At 33.3% G+C, this 17,750-nt stretch overlaps 3 protein-coding genes across 5 annotated transcripts; 1 reads left to right on the top strand and 2 right to left on the bottom strand.

Moving 5' to 3' along the window:
• LOC110269279 (uncharacterized) lies at nt 1-5,210 on the bottom strand. The gene is made up of 3 exons (XM_088506076.1): nt 5,066-5,210; nt 4,891-4,987; nt 1-925 (listed from the first exon to the last, which is right to left on the bottom strand). The coding sequence occupies exons 1-3, from the start codon at nt 5,208-5,210 to the stop codon at nt 1-3; spliced, it is 1,167 nt and encodes a 388-aa protein (XP_088362202.1).
• A 1,094-nt stretch (nt 5,211-6,304) lies between these two features.
• Nucleotides 6,305-8,183, top strand: LOC107625703 (uncharacterized). Its single transcript, XM_016328397.3, has 2 exons — nt 6,305-6,780; nt 7,611-8,183. Exons 1-2 carry the CDS (start codon nt 6,442-6,444, stop codon nt 8,028-8,030), a joined length of 759 nt encoding a protein of 252 aa, XP_016183883.1. The 5' UTR covers nt 6,305-6,441; the 3' UTR covers nt 8,031-8,183.
• A 5,088-nt stretch (nt 8,184-13,271) lies between these two features.
• LOC107625702 (protein OCTOPUS) lies at nt 13,272-17,223 on the bottom strand. Of its 3 annotated transcripts, none has more exons than XM_088503718.1 (2): nt 14,876-17,223; nt 13,272-14,134 (listed from the first exon to the last, which is right to left on the bottom strand). In XM_088503718.1, exon 1 carries the CDS (start codon nt 17,004-17,006, stop codon nt 14,895-14,897), a length of 2,112 nt encoding a protein of 703 aa, XP_088359844.1. In that variant the 5' UTR covers nt 17,007-17,223; the 3' UTR covers nt 13,272-14,134; nt 14,876-14,894. The 3 variants fall into 3 exon arrangements, with proteins under 3 accessions (XP_088359844.1, XP_088359845.1, XP_088359846.1); XM_088503719.1 differs by having other exon boundaries at nt 13,512-14,184; XM_088503720.1 differs by having other exon boundaries at nt 13,512-14,055.
• Between the last annotated feature and the right edge of the window lie 527 nt (nt 17,224-17,750).

Raw genomic sequence — 17,750 nt, 5'->3', positions numbered from 1 at the left:
CTACAGAACCTTGATAAACACGGACACATCAGCTCTGATCATAGGAAGGATGTAAGCAGATATCACATGATAGTCAAGTTTCTTGTGATCACCGGAGACAGAGGTGCCCAAACATGCATGAGTTCTGTTATATCGTCTGACCTCCCAGATACCCTTCCGTTGTCGTAGCGTGATCTGAATCAACCATCTGCAACTATTTCCGAACTCCTTGCACTTGTTGTAATACTTGTCATGGTCTGATTTCATCATTTTGTACTCAACCTCACGATGAATGATATAAGTCATCACACATAAGATGACTTCTTTATTCTGAAACTGCTGACCGACTTGAAACTCAGCTAGACCTGCGGTGTCCTGTGAATCTCTCACGCTAAAACCGGATTGCACATCCGGTAACTCCTCTGGTCTCATCGCATCAAAGTCTAGAGTCGAAAAGTGTGGGGGATACTTCTGAGTTCCCGAGCTCAATACACCACCAGGACCGACAGAAATACTCCTCCCTATATCATCATCGCTGTCATCAACAATCGTGGCGGGATCTACATCATCGTCCTCCCTTAGGACATCTTGCACTGCATCCGGTTCTCCAACCGCCCTAGAAATCGGAATCATAACAGGAGTATTCACGTTTGCACCTTGTTTTGCAATCTCGTCGCGATGTAGATCAGCTGCAAAAGTTAGAGATGCCACTAAATCTCCCGCAGACAAGATTACAAGTACAAATGAAGACGCAACAACAAGGGTTAAACTGGAGGCTGTTGCCATAGGTACTGATTGATGATTCCGGTTCGATCCTCCTGAGCTAGAGACTACATCCACAAGCTTTGCCAACAGTTCAGGGATTCTCACCTCCGGAAACTGGCAATGACAGTAAAATAAAATATGCAAATCCTCGTCACTGTCTATCACAAACGAGTCGTACTTCCTGAATAACAGAAATCAGAATTCGATAATATAACTTCTCGATCCGTTTCATTCCATGCAGAACCAATTTCCGTAGTACAATATCATGAAAATCAACTAGGCTCATAGAAGGTCTGATAAATACGCTCAACGGATCTTTATTAGTAAACTTAATTTTCGATCGCATTTTTTTTAATCATTGCCTTTGTAGTGCACAAGAACTAGAAAGTTATTCTCTATAGCCATTTTGAGTGTCACTCATATGTGGATTCAACATCTTGTTCGTATTTATAAAGGTTGGAGATCTACCTTAAATCGAATTAATTCGATTTAATAATGTTGTTGGTTAATGGTAAATCGAATTAAGTGAAGTCGAATTATCCTATAGTATTTTCAAACTTAAATCGAATTCACTCCATTTGATTTACTTTAGTGCATCATTATACCAGGTAAATCGAATCTAGTAAGGTCGATTTACTAGCATCATGCCTAAATCAAATTTTATTAATTTGATTTACTATCAAAGCCCCTAAATCGAACGTATTCAATTCGATTTACATATACATGGCTAAATCGACGTAAACGAATTCGATTTACATTAGAATAGGCTACCTACGTAGCTCTCCTCACTTTAGGGGATTCATGTAAATTTGGTTTCTAATTCATTTGTTTATGTGATTTGTCCGATAAATTAATTATATTATATAATATATAAACTAATGTCAAATTTAAATTATTTATATTAAAACTATTTTGTAGAATATTTATTTAATAATTTGTATATAATTTTATATAATTATTCAACTAAAAGTAATATAAATTAACATATAGTTTATTAGTATAAAAATTTGAATTCGTTTCTTTTTAAAAAAGACATAGATCTTTTATATTAGAGTTATATAAAATAATATCTTCATTTATTGTTTCTATTTAATATAAATTAAAATATATTTTATTAGTTTAAAATTTGAATTTATTTATTTTTAAAAAAGATATAAGCCTTTTATATTAGAGTTATATAAAATTACATCTTCATTTGTTACTTCTATTTGCTTTAGTTGTCATACTTTATCTTTTTATATGGTGTTCTTTGCTTTGCAAATAATTAAAGAAAAAATTGAAAATAATTGATAAGAATGAGAAACACCAAAAATATAATATATTAATTTTATAATCATGATATATTTGAATATACTTAGTAAGGAGATGTGTCGAATTTGAACTTATTTTGGTTTAGAAAAATAAATGAGAATAAAAAATACCAAAAATATAATATAAAATTATGAATTAATTTTATATCATGATATATTTGAATGTATTTAGTAAAAAAATGTGTCAAATTTAAACTTACTTAGAAGAGTAAGATAGATATACTATTAATATATATAAGTTGTAGAATTTCAATATTTGTAACTGAAATTTTTATCATTATTATTATTATGACACTTTTAATGTATATTTATTGTATTTAATTAGCATTTTATGTTTTAATGAATAATACTAAATAAGAGTTTTTTCTTTTTAATTTTTTTCAAAAAAATTACTAAAAGATGATCGGTTAATTTTAAAGTTTTGTCAAATCATCAAAGTTGCTGATATGACATCATTAGAAGAAAAACACATGACTTAGACTTATTGTATAAGAAGTTAGTATCAACTTTTATATAATAAAAATAGATAGATAGATAAATATATTAAATTATTTAACGGTTCTTAATTAACAACTTCACATAAAAATAATTACATATGAGTTTTCACCATAACATAAAGAAAAAGGTGTAAATATTTCTGTTCAGTTGCTTGCTAGAATGGTGGATCGGATGGTTGGCAGGTCGGGAGCAATGAGTTGATCGAGGGTGTTTCTAGACCTAAGCGCGAGCTTTATGGAGGGGTGTCTGTTCCTAGCGTCGGTGGGTCGGCGAGTGGGGCCACCTGCAAGGACACTCTGATACTAAAGTGAGCGTCTGTACAATGAAACGACTAATTAGGGTAAGAGTGATGTACCTCTAGGGAGGGGTATGTCCCTCCCTTTTTATACTTTGTACTCGAGTGGGCCCTCTAACTTGGATCTGTCTACCTGAAAGCTTCTACCAACTATCCAGGTCTTCGTTGAGGGGATGAAATGCAGGTCACCTCGCATATACGGGTCATGGTACCGTCAGGTCGGTAATCCGCAACATGGGCCTCCGACCCTTATTGGGTTGGACCGGAATAGTGCCCCAAACGTGGCGACTCGTGAGGTTCACGGTTGGCACATTCAAAGTTCTCGTGTCTTCTTGTGCGGCTACTTACTTCTGTTCGTGACTTCATCAATGTAGTATACGCTTTTAGTGCACGTAATCTGTCTCCAACCGTTACTTGGGGCATCGTTTCGATATCCGTGCCGAGAGCATTAAATGCTCTTTATGACTGATTTAAAAGCAAAAGGGAAAAGTCCATTTTGCCTTGCCTTTTTGCGCTCCCCATAGACGGCGTCAGTGTTCGGTTTCTCGCTAGAATGGTGGATCGAATGGTTGGTGGGTCGAGAGCAACGAGTTGATCGAGGGTGTTTCTGGACTTGAGCACGAGCTTTATAGAGGAGTGTTGTCCCTAGCGTCGGTGAGTCGGTGAAAACACCAAACTTTAACGTTCCATTAACATGATTCTTAGTTTCATTTCAAAATTAAAAAGTGTCAGCTAATATAGATCTTTGGTCACATATTTTTAAAAAGAAATATTTTATTAATTTAAATATTTTTTACATAAAAATTATCTAATTATAAAATTAAAAATACTATAAAAATTCAATTAAAAAATATAAAAATTAATTAAAAATTTGATAAAATTATAAAAAATAACAGAATAATTAAACTTTTTATATATTATAAACACGTTGATGGACACTAAAACATAAATTTTTTTTGTTATATTTGCAAATAATATATATTATATGAAATCTTAGATTATATTATAATTTATATATAATTTAATCAAGTTAAATTTAAGTGATCTGAAATATTAATTTTATTATTTAAATTTTAATTTTATTATAATTTTATATATTTATTTACTTATATCAGATTAAACAATTTAATCAATAACCCACTTATATATTAAAGAGTAATTACCCAAATCAGTCCCCAAGAATTTTAGAACCGGACATTCTAGTCCCCAAGAAAAATTAATACACAGATCAATTCCTAAAGTTTTACTCCAACAGACAAATCAGTCTCCAGTTCATTTTCTGGCAGATTAATTACCCAGATCAGTCCCAAAGATTTAAAAAACGGACATTTTAGTACCCAAGAAAAATTAATGTACAAATCAATCCCTAACGTTTATCTCTGTTAGACATAATAGTACAGTATTATTGTACAATTAATAATAATAATTATTATTATTATTATTTTATTTTATTTTATTTTGAACGAAGGACTGTTATGTCTAACAGAGAGAAACGTTGGGGATTGATTTGTACATTAATTTTTCTTGGGGACTAAAATGTCTATTTTTAAAATATTTGGGGACTGATCTGGGTAATTACTTTGGCGGAAAATGAACTGGGGACTGATTTGTCTGTTGGAGTAAAACCTTGGGGATTGATCTGTGTATTAATTTTTCTTGGGGACTAAAATGTCCGATTTTAAAATTCTTGGGGACTGATTTGAGTAATTACTCTATATTAAACTATTGACTTAATAACTCAATAGTTAAATCTAGAGTATTTATCAATTTTGGTCTTTAAAGAATTTCGAATAAGATATTTTAATTCCTAACTAAAATTAATTATTTGATTAGTTCTTAACAATTAATTCCGTCAATCACTTAGGTCCTTGACTCCGTCAACTCTAACGGAAGACAAAATGGTCCTTAACAACTCTAACAAGAGACAAAATGATCCCTGACAACTCTAACAGGAAAAAAAATGATCCATGGTCCCTTTGTTCGAAAATGACACCGGTCTTCCCTAATTTTCAATCATATCTCGCATAATCCTAATATTCGTACTCTCCTTCTTCACCTTCACAGTCTTCTTTTTCATCTTTATCTTCCTCCTCTTCAACTCCAAGATCAAGCCATGGTGTAACTACCACGCGTGTCGCACCTACATCAACATGTTATGAACCACACATTTCTTAAATCTCTGTGACTGGTACTTCCACCTCCTTCGCACTTCACCCACTAGAAGCATCCACCTCAACGTCCTCGACAACAGCATCACCTCCAACCCCGACAATGTCCACCACATCCTCAAGACCAAGTTCCACAACTATTCCAAGGGTACGCCTTTCTCCACTCTCCAGCAAGCAATATAGATTGTTGGACATTAGGACATCATGAGAAGATTCTCTTTCGACATCATATACAAATTCTCATTTGGAATGGATCCCGAGTATTTCATTCCTTCTTTCTCAGAGTCCAAGTTGGCAAATAGTTTCGACCTCGCATCCAAGCTATCATCAGTACAACGAGCAATGTCACCGTTGCCGCTCATATAAAAACTGAAGCAATTATTGAATTGGTTCAGAGAAGAAGTTGAAGGAAGCAATCGGAGTGGTGGACAATGTGGTCATGGAGATGATAGGATAGAGGAGGAGGGAGATGGCGACGACGACGATGGGTCTTAACAAATTAGACTTGCTGTCTAGATTTATGGGATCCATCAAAGACGATAAGTACTTGAGAGACATAGTCATTAGTTTCCTGAACATGAATTGGTTGAGAAAAAGTTGAGGATTTTTCTTCTTGTGAACATTGAAGTTGTAGAGTGTGTATTGTGTAGTTCGAAGTTACAATGTTAGACTGTTAGTGTTATGTGAGATATGATAGAAATTAGGGGAGAATAGTGTCGTTTCGGAACAGAGGATGTCAGAGACCATTTTATCCCCTGTTATTGTTTTCAGGGATTATTTTGTAATTCATTAGAGTTGACAGAGCAAAGAACCTAAGTGATTGATGGAATTAATTGTTAAGGACCAATTGAATAACTAATTTTAGTTGAAAACTAAAGTGTTTGGTCTAAAATTCTTTGAGGACCAAAATAAATAAATACTCAATTACGAGACATTATTTTTAAGATTTCTAAATTTATAGAATTTAACCACATTTCTTAAGAGAATGGATTCTCTCAATTTTTTTTAGCAATTGAAGGAGTACAGTGTAATCGCTCACTGTTAGTTTTATAAGTGAAACTAATGAAAAGTTAAAGATCACATTTTACACTCTCAATTTTTTTTAACAATTGAGATGATTCATTCTCCATTTCTTATTACATATGAGGATGACACCAATTCTAGCAAGGTGTACGGTGCGCTTTACTAAGCAAGGATGCTCCTTAGAATCACTAAATATCCTTATCCAATAATTTTTCTTTCTCTTTTACAACGGATAATGCAAAAAAAGAAAAACATGAGGATGAGCTTCAAACTTCAAACACTATATTATTACTATTGATACACACACAGCACTTGAGAGTTTGTTTCTGCTGCTTCCCCCTCTCACTTCCAATTCCTTTCCCCCATTTCAAACACACAATATTTTACCTCTTATGAAAAAAACATGATTACCCTAAAAACAATTCATCTATGCTTCACTCCAACGAATTCAAACCACACAAGATTCCACAACAACACAAGAACTTCTTCTGCTCTATGCCTTTGCACCAAATCCAATAATGATGAATCTGATTCTTCTCAGCCTCCACAACAACCTGAAGGAAATGCTCAGAGCCAAGAGCTTCTAGCACAAATAGCCATGCTTCAAGCTCAGAAGGTTCGTCTAACGGGTTATCTTGATGAGAAGTCAGAATATTTGACCCAATTCGGTGAAGAAGCCAAAGCTGAGTTTGACAAGATTGGTGCTGATGCTCTCAAAGGATTAGATGAAGCTAGTGACAGAGTAGGTTAATTGCCTCAAACTTTTCTCTTAACCATGTATGTATACCCTCTAGATGAATTTAATTTATATATATATATATATTGTGAATTTAAAATAATCTTAGTATGAAAATTAAAGTTTGAGTAATGGTTAGTACTTAGTAGTCCTAATTTATATTTCTAATATTATTTTAATATTTAAATGAATAAAATTTGATATATATGTTACTTTTGTCAAAACATAAAAAAGTTAAATTTTTATTTAAAAATAGAGAATAATTAGAGGATGAATTAGAATTTCTAATTATTTTTTTTAAAAATTTTATACTACAATCTCAAAAAAAGTAAGTAATTTTTTTGCCTGTTGGTTAAATAGTTGTTGTTTTTCTAACTAGAAAATACTAATAGTGATGAATTGAGTTATTTAAAAATATTTCTTTAGTATCAATATATTAAAATTAAATTGTTATAATAGTTGTTCAAATAAAAATTACTTAATCATTGGGCAGTGACCTCTGAATAATGGGTATTCCTCAATGTGTGTAGTAAGTAGTAACTACTGATTACTTGTTGAATATTAGTACTATTGAATATTGATCAAATATCATAATAAAAGATCTAACAAATTAATTTTTATAAAATATTAAATCTTGCAATTGAATTATTTAATTTATTTTAAAATATGGTAAAGTATTACTATATTCTTTTAAATCATATGTCATTAGAAATTTCTACAAAAGAAAACTTCTACTAATAGACTCTTGTGTATTTTTTTAGACACCAAAGAAAAAAAAAGACTCTTGTGTATGTTCTAATGACCATTGTGCAATATATATATTTTTTTATTAATAGATAACAGCAAGCATAGAGAGCCAGATGCTAGAATTTGAGGAACTCAATGAACTTAACAGGCTAGAGATTGAGGAGAATGAGAACAAGCTAGTTGAGTTTGAAGATCAAATGGAGAGGGACCAAAATGAAGGACTATTCTTCAAAAGCCTTGGAGGGAAAAAGGAATCTGTTGCTGATAAAGCAAAAGTCAAAGATGATGAGGTCAAAAGGATAGAATTGCAAGACTTATCAAGAGAAAAAGATGGTGGTAGCAACAAAACATTGAAAAATGTTTACCTCTTCTTCATTGGCTTGCTCACATTTGGAATAGTTAATTCAATTGGTAATGATTGGAGAAAAGTTGCAGTTCTTGGAGCTATTCTTGTGGTTTTGTTTTCTCTGTTCATCAATGAACAAAACAAGGACAACAACAAAGACTAACAAATCAATAAATGAAGTAGTTCATTTATTATCATTTCTTCTCTATATGTTATCACTCCTTTATGAGAAAAGTGGTATTGTAAAAGGGCAATTCATGATACAATATCAAATACCTCTGCTTTGATATCACTGCAAAATTATTTGGGTGACTAAGTTAGCATGTGATGCTGCAGAATTTCTCAGAAACTTATGTTGGTACAAAGGACAGCCCGGTGCACAAGCATTCCGTGTTAACGCAGATTCCGAAAAAGGATCGCACCCAAAAAATATAATGTAGAAAGCCTAACTTGATAGGCGCTTTTACGACTTGAACCCATAACCTTAAGGTTACATGGAGATAAATCAATCGTTGCTTATCAAACACGGCTTTGGACTTGGAGAACTAGGACAATGAAGACGAAGGCGTCGACGACTAGAGCCATGGGGTGACAACAGCCACATTCTCAAGACAAAGTAAATTGCAGAAAACACAAATAACTAAGAGTCTCTTTGGCTATCACCAAAAGCTTCAGACAAATTCCAGATGCTGATGCATGCACTCAATAAGAGGAACATAAAAAAAATTAGAGATTAAAGACTGTCCTATATAGATCCAGAATGCACCAATTAGAACCCCCATATATAAGTAATGACACTAATGATACCAAATCATCTCATCCAAATTGCATCAACTAATCTATCACAAAAAAATGAAGAAAGGCCCCTTCATGCCATACAAGATATTATTTGCTTTGACACAAAAGTTCTACCTAAATTACTTCTCAGCAAGAAATTTTACCAGAAATTCATTGCTAGAATGATGTGGAAAACATGACTTGACAGGAATTTTGGAATAAAGGCTTTGCATGTGTTTATCCTCTGTATCCAAGTTCTCTACCAGAAATTCTAAGCCTTTTTTTCTCCCTCTTCCCTATACAGCTTTGGCTATTACTTCTATTCTCATATTACATTAGAATTTAGAGGGAAGAGAGTCCATTGACTCCAAAGATTACAATAACCAAAAGTACTGTTCTCCTATTTATATCTACATTATGATTTTTTACTACTTCTTCTTTCAATTCATGAATCAGAGAAAGCATTCTTTCCCTCTTCTTTTCTCATCTCTTAAAACTCTACTTCAACTTACCACATTTGCACTGTCCATTGACAGCAGCATCTTAAGTTGCAGCATTCTGAAAAGCCGAATTCGAAACCCGTTCATAAGGTGCAGATTTGGAGCAAGACTGAAAAGAATATAGTTCAAGTAAACCATTTCAAGTGCAATTGCAAAATGTTTGAGAGACTCACTTTGCAAAGTGAGTATCCCTGACATTGCTCTTTGCAATTTTGCATGGGATAACTATCAATAGTGAAGGTTGCTCTTTGCAATTTATGACATTTACTATAAATGTATGAAATTCAAAGCAGTTGCTGCTTAAAGGAGTGTATAATGATAGTAGCTATTTATTTTGTTGTATTGAAACTTAGATTTTTCTGTGGAAAGAGGCAAATGTAACTGCTGCTTTCCTTTTCTAAACATGGCAAAATAAGGCATGCAACAATCCAAGATTCTAGAAACATCAGTACCTCATTTAGAAGTAGTTCTCATGAATCTTTGATTATACTGAAGATTAAAGAAAAGCTTTCCATTATTAGAGGACTTGATGTCTTGATTGTGCTAATATCATGTTGGTTAAGCTAGTGAGATGCTCCCCCAATATAGATATATATATGAAAAAGTTGGTTAGCAATCTCCCCATACTATGAAAATATTTTTTATGTTATTATAACATATTTAATGAATATTCTAAGAATAATTACAACATATTTTTTAACTACAATGTTAAAAAAAATAATGGGAAAAAAATGTGGTTATAAATGTTCTTGAGGTATGCATTTAAAGAAAATATAAAAAACTAACTTTTACTTAGTCAACATTCAATTTCAGCCAATTTCAGTATTTAGGTTTATAATTTAGAATTTAGGATTAAAAGTTTATGATTTAAGATTTAGAATTTGAGACAAATATAATAATTTACAAAAAAAAATTGGTTGATATTAACTGAAAAAAATTAGTTAAATAGCATTATTCATGGATTTAAAAGCATGTCTAAATTATTCATATAACATTCTCTTTTTGAATGTTGTTATGTTGTTATTTTTAAATTTTGGCATTAACTGTCACTATAATCTACACAACCTTTCTCTTCTCATTTATCCCTGAATGTTGTTAGCATCAAATAGTTACCATTAAGCATTAAGCTTTTTTTTTTTAAAGGAAAAACGAATAGATAAAGCCACCTTGCTAGTTGCTACAATTGGATTACATCAAGGGACTGCTTAGCGTTAGTGGTCTCTTTTGTCAGGACCCTATTAAAAGGCCCAATCAAAGAGATTAACAAAGGAATCAAGAATTATAAACTTTATATTAATATCATCAAGAGAGCCTTTCAATCTTATAATAGCAAGCCCTCTTACCAAGAACTTTTGGGCTAATGTAATCAAAACATTTCTCATTTCATTTTATTTTTCTTCTAAAGAAAAAATTGGTGTATTACATCAATTATATTTACCAGAAAAGTTTCCATTATGATTTTGCCCATAACAGTTTTCATAATATCAGTTACTCTCAAATGCATATTAACTAAATATTTTAAGAATACTAATAAAGCAATAACTAAGGATATTTTTCATGAAATTTTAGCCTTAAGTTATTGTAGCTATATTTACTAGCACTTAATTATACTTTTATATTCTCCCAACTTCTTGTACACATTATAGAAGTGTGTATCAACAAGTTGGTATTAATTGAAAGAAATTAAACTACAACAATAATAACCATAATAATTAAAACAGATTATGCTGGTGGAGAGATTAGTGTAAAACCGCTGACCTCCATTGAGTCATGACTCATGAGCCTCTTTATTTTCCTTAATTTTTGCTTTCTTTATCACCGAATTTTCTCCATTGGAGAACACATGTGGGCATGTTTACCTAAACACTTTTTGACTTTGTGGTTAATTCGGTGGTAATGGAGCATTAACAAATTGTATTTATATATATATATATATATAAAAAGAAAAGAAAAGCAAGACTCGGTAATTGATAATAATGGGGACCAATATATTCCTTCAATATCCTTAGTGGGACATATAATGATCTTAATATGTTAAGAGCATTAATCATTAACTTATACTTTCTGTCTTGCTGATGGGATTTGAGCTTCATTGATTTTAAAGTGTTCTTTTTTATGGACTTGTGGGTCTCTGCTTTAATTTTCCCTACTTGTTAGGTTCACTTCACTAAATTAATTAATAAATTTGTTGTTTCCTGCTTGATTGGTGCATACATTAATTAATAGTATAACCTCCAAAAATGATTTATGTATATACATCCAATCACCGAATAAAATCTGAGTGTTGGTACAGATTTTCTTAATTACATTTAGCATGTGTTACCTAGATCCCTTGAAATGTACTAATAATTAAGCTATGGTTTTGGTGGGGTTTGTGAGTTTGTCTCGTTTACTAATATTTAATCAACTATAGCTTTTATTCAACTTGTTTTTTTTTTTTCCCAGTTATTTGACACTAAACTCGTACTATAATAAACTTGAAAGTTTCAATATTAAACGTTTTGATATACAATTATTAATTTATATTGTGAAGAAGTTTACAAAAGTGCATTGAAGATTCTTGTAGTTAAATCTGTGTAGGAACTATAAACAACTTATAAAGAAATAGACAAACACTTGATTAGGGGGGGAAAAAAATATATAAACGTGCACCTATCATTTTGGGGATATTAATGGATTATATAATCAATTTGTTAAAAAAATAAAAGGACTAAAATTCATTAGATATAATATAAATAAATGTTAACAAAGAATACCTTGATAAATGTTACAATTTAATTACATAAATATCCAATTCTAATGTATCATGTGAACGATAAAATCTCTTTGATTCTCACCTCTATATTACGGTAAAAAAAGAAATGTTCACTGTAATACTTTTAGTTGGATACCATATAAAATTTAATTTCAAATCAAATTTTAATCTCTCTAAAGTCGTCATATTATAATAGTATGTTATCTATTTTCCTTTAAAAAATATATAAAACTAGGGGATTCAAAATAATCAAGACAAGAAACCATGTTAAAAGTATGGTGGTTGATTAGCACCTAACTATCATTATCATCCTTTTATTAAAAACAAAAATTAAGAGAAGAAAGTTTCAATAAAAATCTCACTCTGCATTTACTTTTGTACAATAGTTTAATTTAATCAAAAAATTTGGATCACAAACCAATAAAATAATCAAAGTTTTTACGATTTCCGTTACTCTAATCAAAATAAATAAATATTTTATAATTAGAATTTAGAGAACTCATTTGACATATACATACGAATACACATAAACTATTATATAGAAATATAACTTTGAGATTAGTGACAAACATTGACAAATCGAAATAAATAAACATTAACGAAGACTATATGAATTATGAGGCATGAACCGACAAATCTCATGAAATGAAATTGTTTACTAAGGAACCGACCCACATAATCTGCATCATATGCTTTTCCCTGTGGAGTTCTGGAAGGTCGGCAAATCTCTTCTTAGGAAACTGTTTCTGCCCAACCAAAATCTGATTTATTTAACTTCCATGCATAGAAAAGAAAACGTGCCCCAAACTATATTCTAATACACAATGAAACAACTGCAAAATCCCAAAAGAATCTCAACTGTTTAAGACTTCAAGCTAGCTCTACAAAATAGCAATTCTTAAAGTGGGGATCTACACTATACATTTGATCTTTAGTATAAGAAAAATGTTGTGCGGATAACATGTCCAAATTTGTATCTATTCTGCGCTAATGATTCATGAGACAAAATATTACTTGCAAATTAAAATTATCTATTAAAATTAATTATTATATATTTATATAAATATATATATATATTTAATTTATTTTTAATATATATTTTATATTAGTGATTAATTTTGATTTATTATAAATTAATATAATATTCTATACAACTATATTAGATATATACTAAAATTAGTTATCAAAATCAGAAATTAATATAAAATATATGTTAAAATATAAATTATATATAAAAATAAGTTAAACAATATATATTTATATATAAATAAAAGATAACTAATTTTAATATATGTTTAATATTTTTCATCCCATAATATGGCTATTTTGGCAAATATCTCAAAATAAAGAATATAGAAACATACAAACAAAATTAAGATAAAGAAATTATCTCTTTCTAGTTAGGTAAATTCATCCTGGGACAAAACATGTCGGTATCTATTTACATCAAATAAATGTACATCTTTCTATATTGTTAAATTTCTATCCTAAAACAATTATTATTACCAATCAAGGTGTATATGTACACATAATGACATATCACAACCTAGTACAATAGTCTTAGATGTGGAGCCAAGCTTGCTAAGAGCCTAAGACAAATTTTTCATCCATAGGCAAAATAATCCCTTAGTAACTCAAAACTGAACTCAGGAAATTCCTTGTTAATTGTTATGAAGACAAGACAAATAGAGAAAATACTGCAGCAGAAGCAGCAGAGTGAATAATTACAGAAGGAGAGAGAGAATTGAGCTTAATAACAATATTTTAGGAATAAAAGAAACTAAGGAGACAAGTACCTGATTATACCAAATAAAATCTCTATATCTAGGGAAAAACATATCAAGCTTGCTTCAGATGACGTTGACCTTACACAATTCCAGTGGCAATAATATTCCTCTAGTTTCAAGTAAATCAGTATAGCTCCTCACCCCACACCACACGCAGAATCTGCAAATTTTGTTCTTCTTTAACAAACATGGGGGGGCCAACCTTGTGCACTCTTATTCCTATGCCCCAATGTCTTCTTTTACTGTGTTGTCTTGTTCCTCCTCTGTGACCTCTGTTACCACCCCTCCCTCGTGTCCACAAAACTTTGTCCATTGTTTCTTGGTAACTTGAATCACACTCACACAACAACAATCACAGTGAAGAAGATGCTGCAATGCAACTTCTCATAATGGTTTCAAATGTTCGAAACAATTTGTGAAGTTTCAAGCACAGCATGTCTCTCTTTAACTGTATAAATTATCAAAGCTCCATCATCACTAGTATTATTATTATTTTTTCTATAGTCATAATAATAGTCTCATGTGGGCATGGATATATTGATATATGATAAAGATAAAGTGAATGTTTTATGGGGACCATGGTGTAGTGTAAGTCACATGAATAAAGTTTTGATTAATTGATGTCAAGGGAAAAATGGAAAAGACTCAACCACCACTACTATTTTTATTTTTGTTGTAATCAAAGCTACAAACTTATGACAAACAGCAAGACCAGGTGGTATGAACCCACTTTGTCACTACTTTTGCAGGAATATATAACATGCCAAGGATTCAAGTTTAAAATGCTCGCAAATTTTAAGCCCTTACAAAGTTACACACCAATCATCTAAAGCTTTTGCAGCATAAAAAGACAGAAAAAGAAAACCATATAGTGTCCAAAGACAAAGCATATTTTGAATAGCGCCATAAATCAAGCCATTTGTTTCAGACCCTTTTTCAGGCAATAAAAGAAAAGAAGATGAGGTTAAAATTGAAACTGTAAATTCCTGTTATTAAGAGTAAATGAGTAGAGTAAAATCACCAAATTGAAGAAGCATGCTACTACTCAATCTAAAGGAAAAATGAAGAGTGCTTTATCCAACTAACCATAAGAATACATAACCAAAAGCATGTGTGGTTTTACACAACAAAATGCAGAAAAATTAACATCAAACTTAAGAAAGAGGGAAAATTAAAAAGGAAAAAACACCTTATGGAACTTCAAATGTTCAATACAATCGAAGAACGCTTCTAGCAATTGAATGTGCCTGGCTTGATCTACTTTTCACAGACCCATTTCTTCTGCTACCTCTCATGGGGGTCAAGTAGAACCTCAAAAGGCCATTGTTGTCAGCATGGTTAGGAGAATACCTTGCACTTCTATTCCTTTCCAACACAAATTCATCTTTACCCTTCTTTCCATTACCATTACCTTGAACAACACCATTCCTTCTCACAGAGCCAAACGATCCACCACCTATGCTTTGTGCATTCCTCCAACTCACACTGCTATTGCTCCTAAATATCCTGCCACTGAAGGCACTTCTTGGATCTCCATTCTGAACCCCTCTTAGGTCCTGCCATGATTCTGAGTACGATCGCTCCACCCCATTAGCCCTACTATACCTATCATCATCATCATCCTTGTTCCCACCACCATTACCACCTTTCCGGTGAATAAGACCCCAAATGCTCCACCCTTTACCCCACCGGCGCGACTTTTTCTGCTCCTTCCGGTCGCCGTTCCCTACAACAGAAGCAGTATCCGCAAATCCAATATCAAAGCTCTCAGAACAGCAATCATCCCTCGCCGAATTCGAGCTCAAATCCCTATCAAGGAAGGCCAATTTGGGGCCATTGACATAATCAACACCAGCAGGGGTGACCTTAGCATTTCCATTGACATTAGGATTAGAATTATTGGCAATGCTGCCACATTTCAGCTCATCCATTTCCCCAACAAGCGAAGAAACCGATGATCTTCTCATCGAATTGGACCTCTCAAAGCTCTTCCTCCTCCTAGAGGATGAATCAGAGTAATACTCTCTGGTCTGTGCAGTTCCACCGGGAACAGTATCATCCCCATTAACCGAATTCAACGGTTCCTCAACAGGAATTTGAGTATCAGTCCTCAGAGGATGCACCGGTGGAATTACGGCCGCCGGTGAATCCTCCACCACCGACAGCATGGTCGGCATTGCCCTCGGAAAGGCCGTCCTTCCGAGAAGGTACCCATCCCACGAAGCCCGCGGCTCGTCGAACGAGTACCTTGGATCGTCGAATGACATCCGGCCGGCGTCTAACGACATCCGGCCCGCATCCAGGGAGAATCTTGGATCGGTATCGCAGGACCGTCGGCCGAAGCCGTAGTCAGCGATCTCCGATTGTGTGTCCCTGAACTGCCGTCCGATTGGCTTCTCCACCGGAAGTGCGGCGGGTCCACAGTCGCCGGAACCGCCGTCAACGACGCCGTTTCGACGCTTCTTCATCTTCTGTTTCTGCCTCCATTTCTGCAGCTTCTTGCTGAACACCGAAGCCGCTGACCAGAGACTACCGGCGATCTTGGAATCCTTCTTTGGCTGTGAATTGGAAGAATCGAGATCTATGTGGTCCTTCATTGCCTTCAACTCTTGCTCTTCTTCTTCAACAACAATTTCCCCAACTCCTTCTTCAATCACATTCACATTGGGTTCCTCAAGAGCCCTAATTTCGTCGTCTTCTTCCTCAACCACGTCGTTTCGCTCGAGATTTTCTTCTTCTTCAACTACTAGTTCAACTTCTTTTACCTCCTCCTCCTCTTCTTCTTCTTCTTCCTTTGTTTCAACTACTGATACCTGATTTGTTGCTTCAGCTTCTGAAGCTTCCTTGTTCTGCTGTGATTTCTTCTCCGCCTCTTGCGTGAAGAGATTCCAGAGTGTGCTATTTCGAGCCCTAACGTCGCAGGATCTTCTCTGCGGCTCGAACGCGCCGGATAAGGCTTCGTTCTTGGAAGCCGAAAACGATTTCGTTCGACGGAGCTCCGGCAAGAAAGAAGAGGTAGGCGGCCTGCTGCTGGTGGTGTTGTCTTTTGCGGAGGCAGTGGAGGAAGGACGGAAGATTGCTCTAAGTGCGGCGGCAGCGGTGGAGGAAGTAGGTGGCTTGCGGGGGAGAGGAGTGTTGGAGTTGGTGTTGTTTGGGTTGAGTTCGGCGAGGCGTTCACAGAGGCATTCAGGGCAGAAGCCCGTGAATTTTTCTTGAGGGTGGCGGGGGCAGGTGCGAAGAGGTTGTGGTTGTTGTTGCTGCTGCTGCAATGGCGGTGGTGGCGGTGGTGGTTGGTGTGATGATAGTGCTGTGGGATTCATAACCGGAAATGGTATGTGGTGGAGGAATTGTTTTGCAATGTGGTCATGTTAAAAGGGAAAAACAAAGAGAGAGAGAGTATTGAGTGTGACTGTGTGTGTTATGAGAGAGAGAGTGCGTCAGTGCGTGTGAGAGTGAAGGTTGCAAGGAAGTGTTTGGTTCCGTGCGACAGCGAAAGAACAAAAGGAGAGAAAACAAAGTGCAGGTGCAGACAGAGAAAGAGAGAGGGAGGGAGGGGAAAGAGAGAGTAAAATTTATATATTGTGAAAAGGAAATAGGCGATCGTCCTTTTTTTTTTTTTTCTTTCAATAATTTCTAATAATATTATTTTTATTTTTGATTAAATTATTATTAATTTTATATAAAAATAATTGTGCGTAAATTTTTATCATTTTATTTTTTCTGTATTTTTTTGTGTACAATTTATAATGTATTTAAATTAATAATACTAGTGCATTTATAGCATTAAAGTATTTATTAATTCATCAATTTGTATATTAAATATGTATAATATTAATAAATTTAAAATTAGTTAAAATTGTCAATATTTTTTATTTTAGTAAAAGTTTTAAGCTTGGACTCTTTGTCTCCCATTTAATATAGTAGAAAAAATAACAAAAATAATAGTAACAAGAATTTTTAAGATATTTTTAAAATATATTATTCATTAAAATTAAAATATAAATTAATCATAAATGTTTTAATTTCATTCTCTTAACAAACGTGTTTAAGACATTTTTTAGTAA

The sequence above is a fragment of the Arachis ipaensis genome, chromosome B2 (genome assembly GCF_059453495.1).
Source record: "Arachis ipaensis isolate K30076 ecotype BB chromosome B2, ASM5945349v1, whole genome shotgun sequence".
NCBI classification, from domain to species: Eukaryota; Viridiplantae; Streptophyta; class Magnoliopsida; order Fabales; family Fabaceae; genus Arachis; species Arachis ipaensis.
This window is presented reverse-complemented; position numbering and strand designations above follow the sequence as displayed.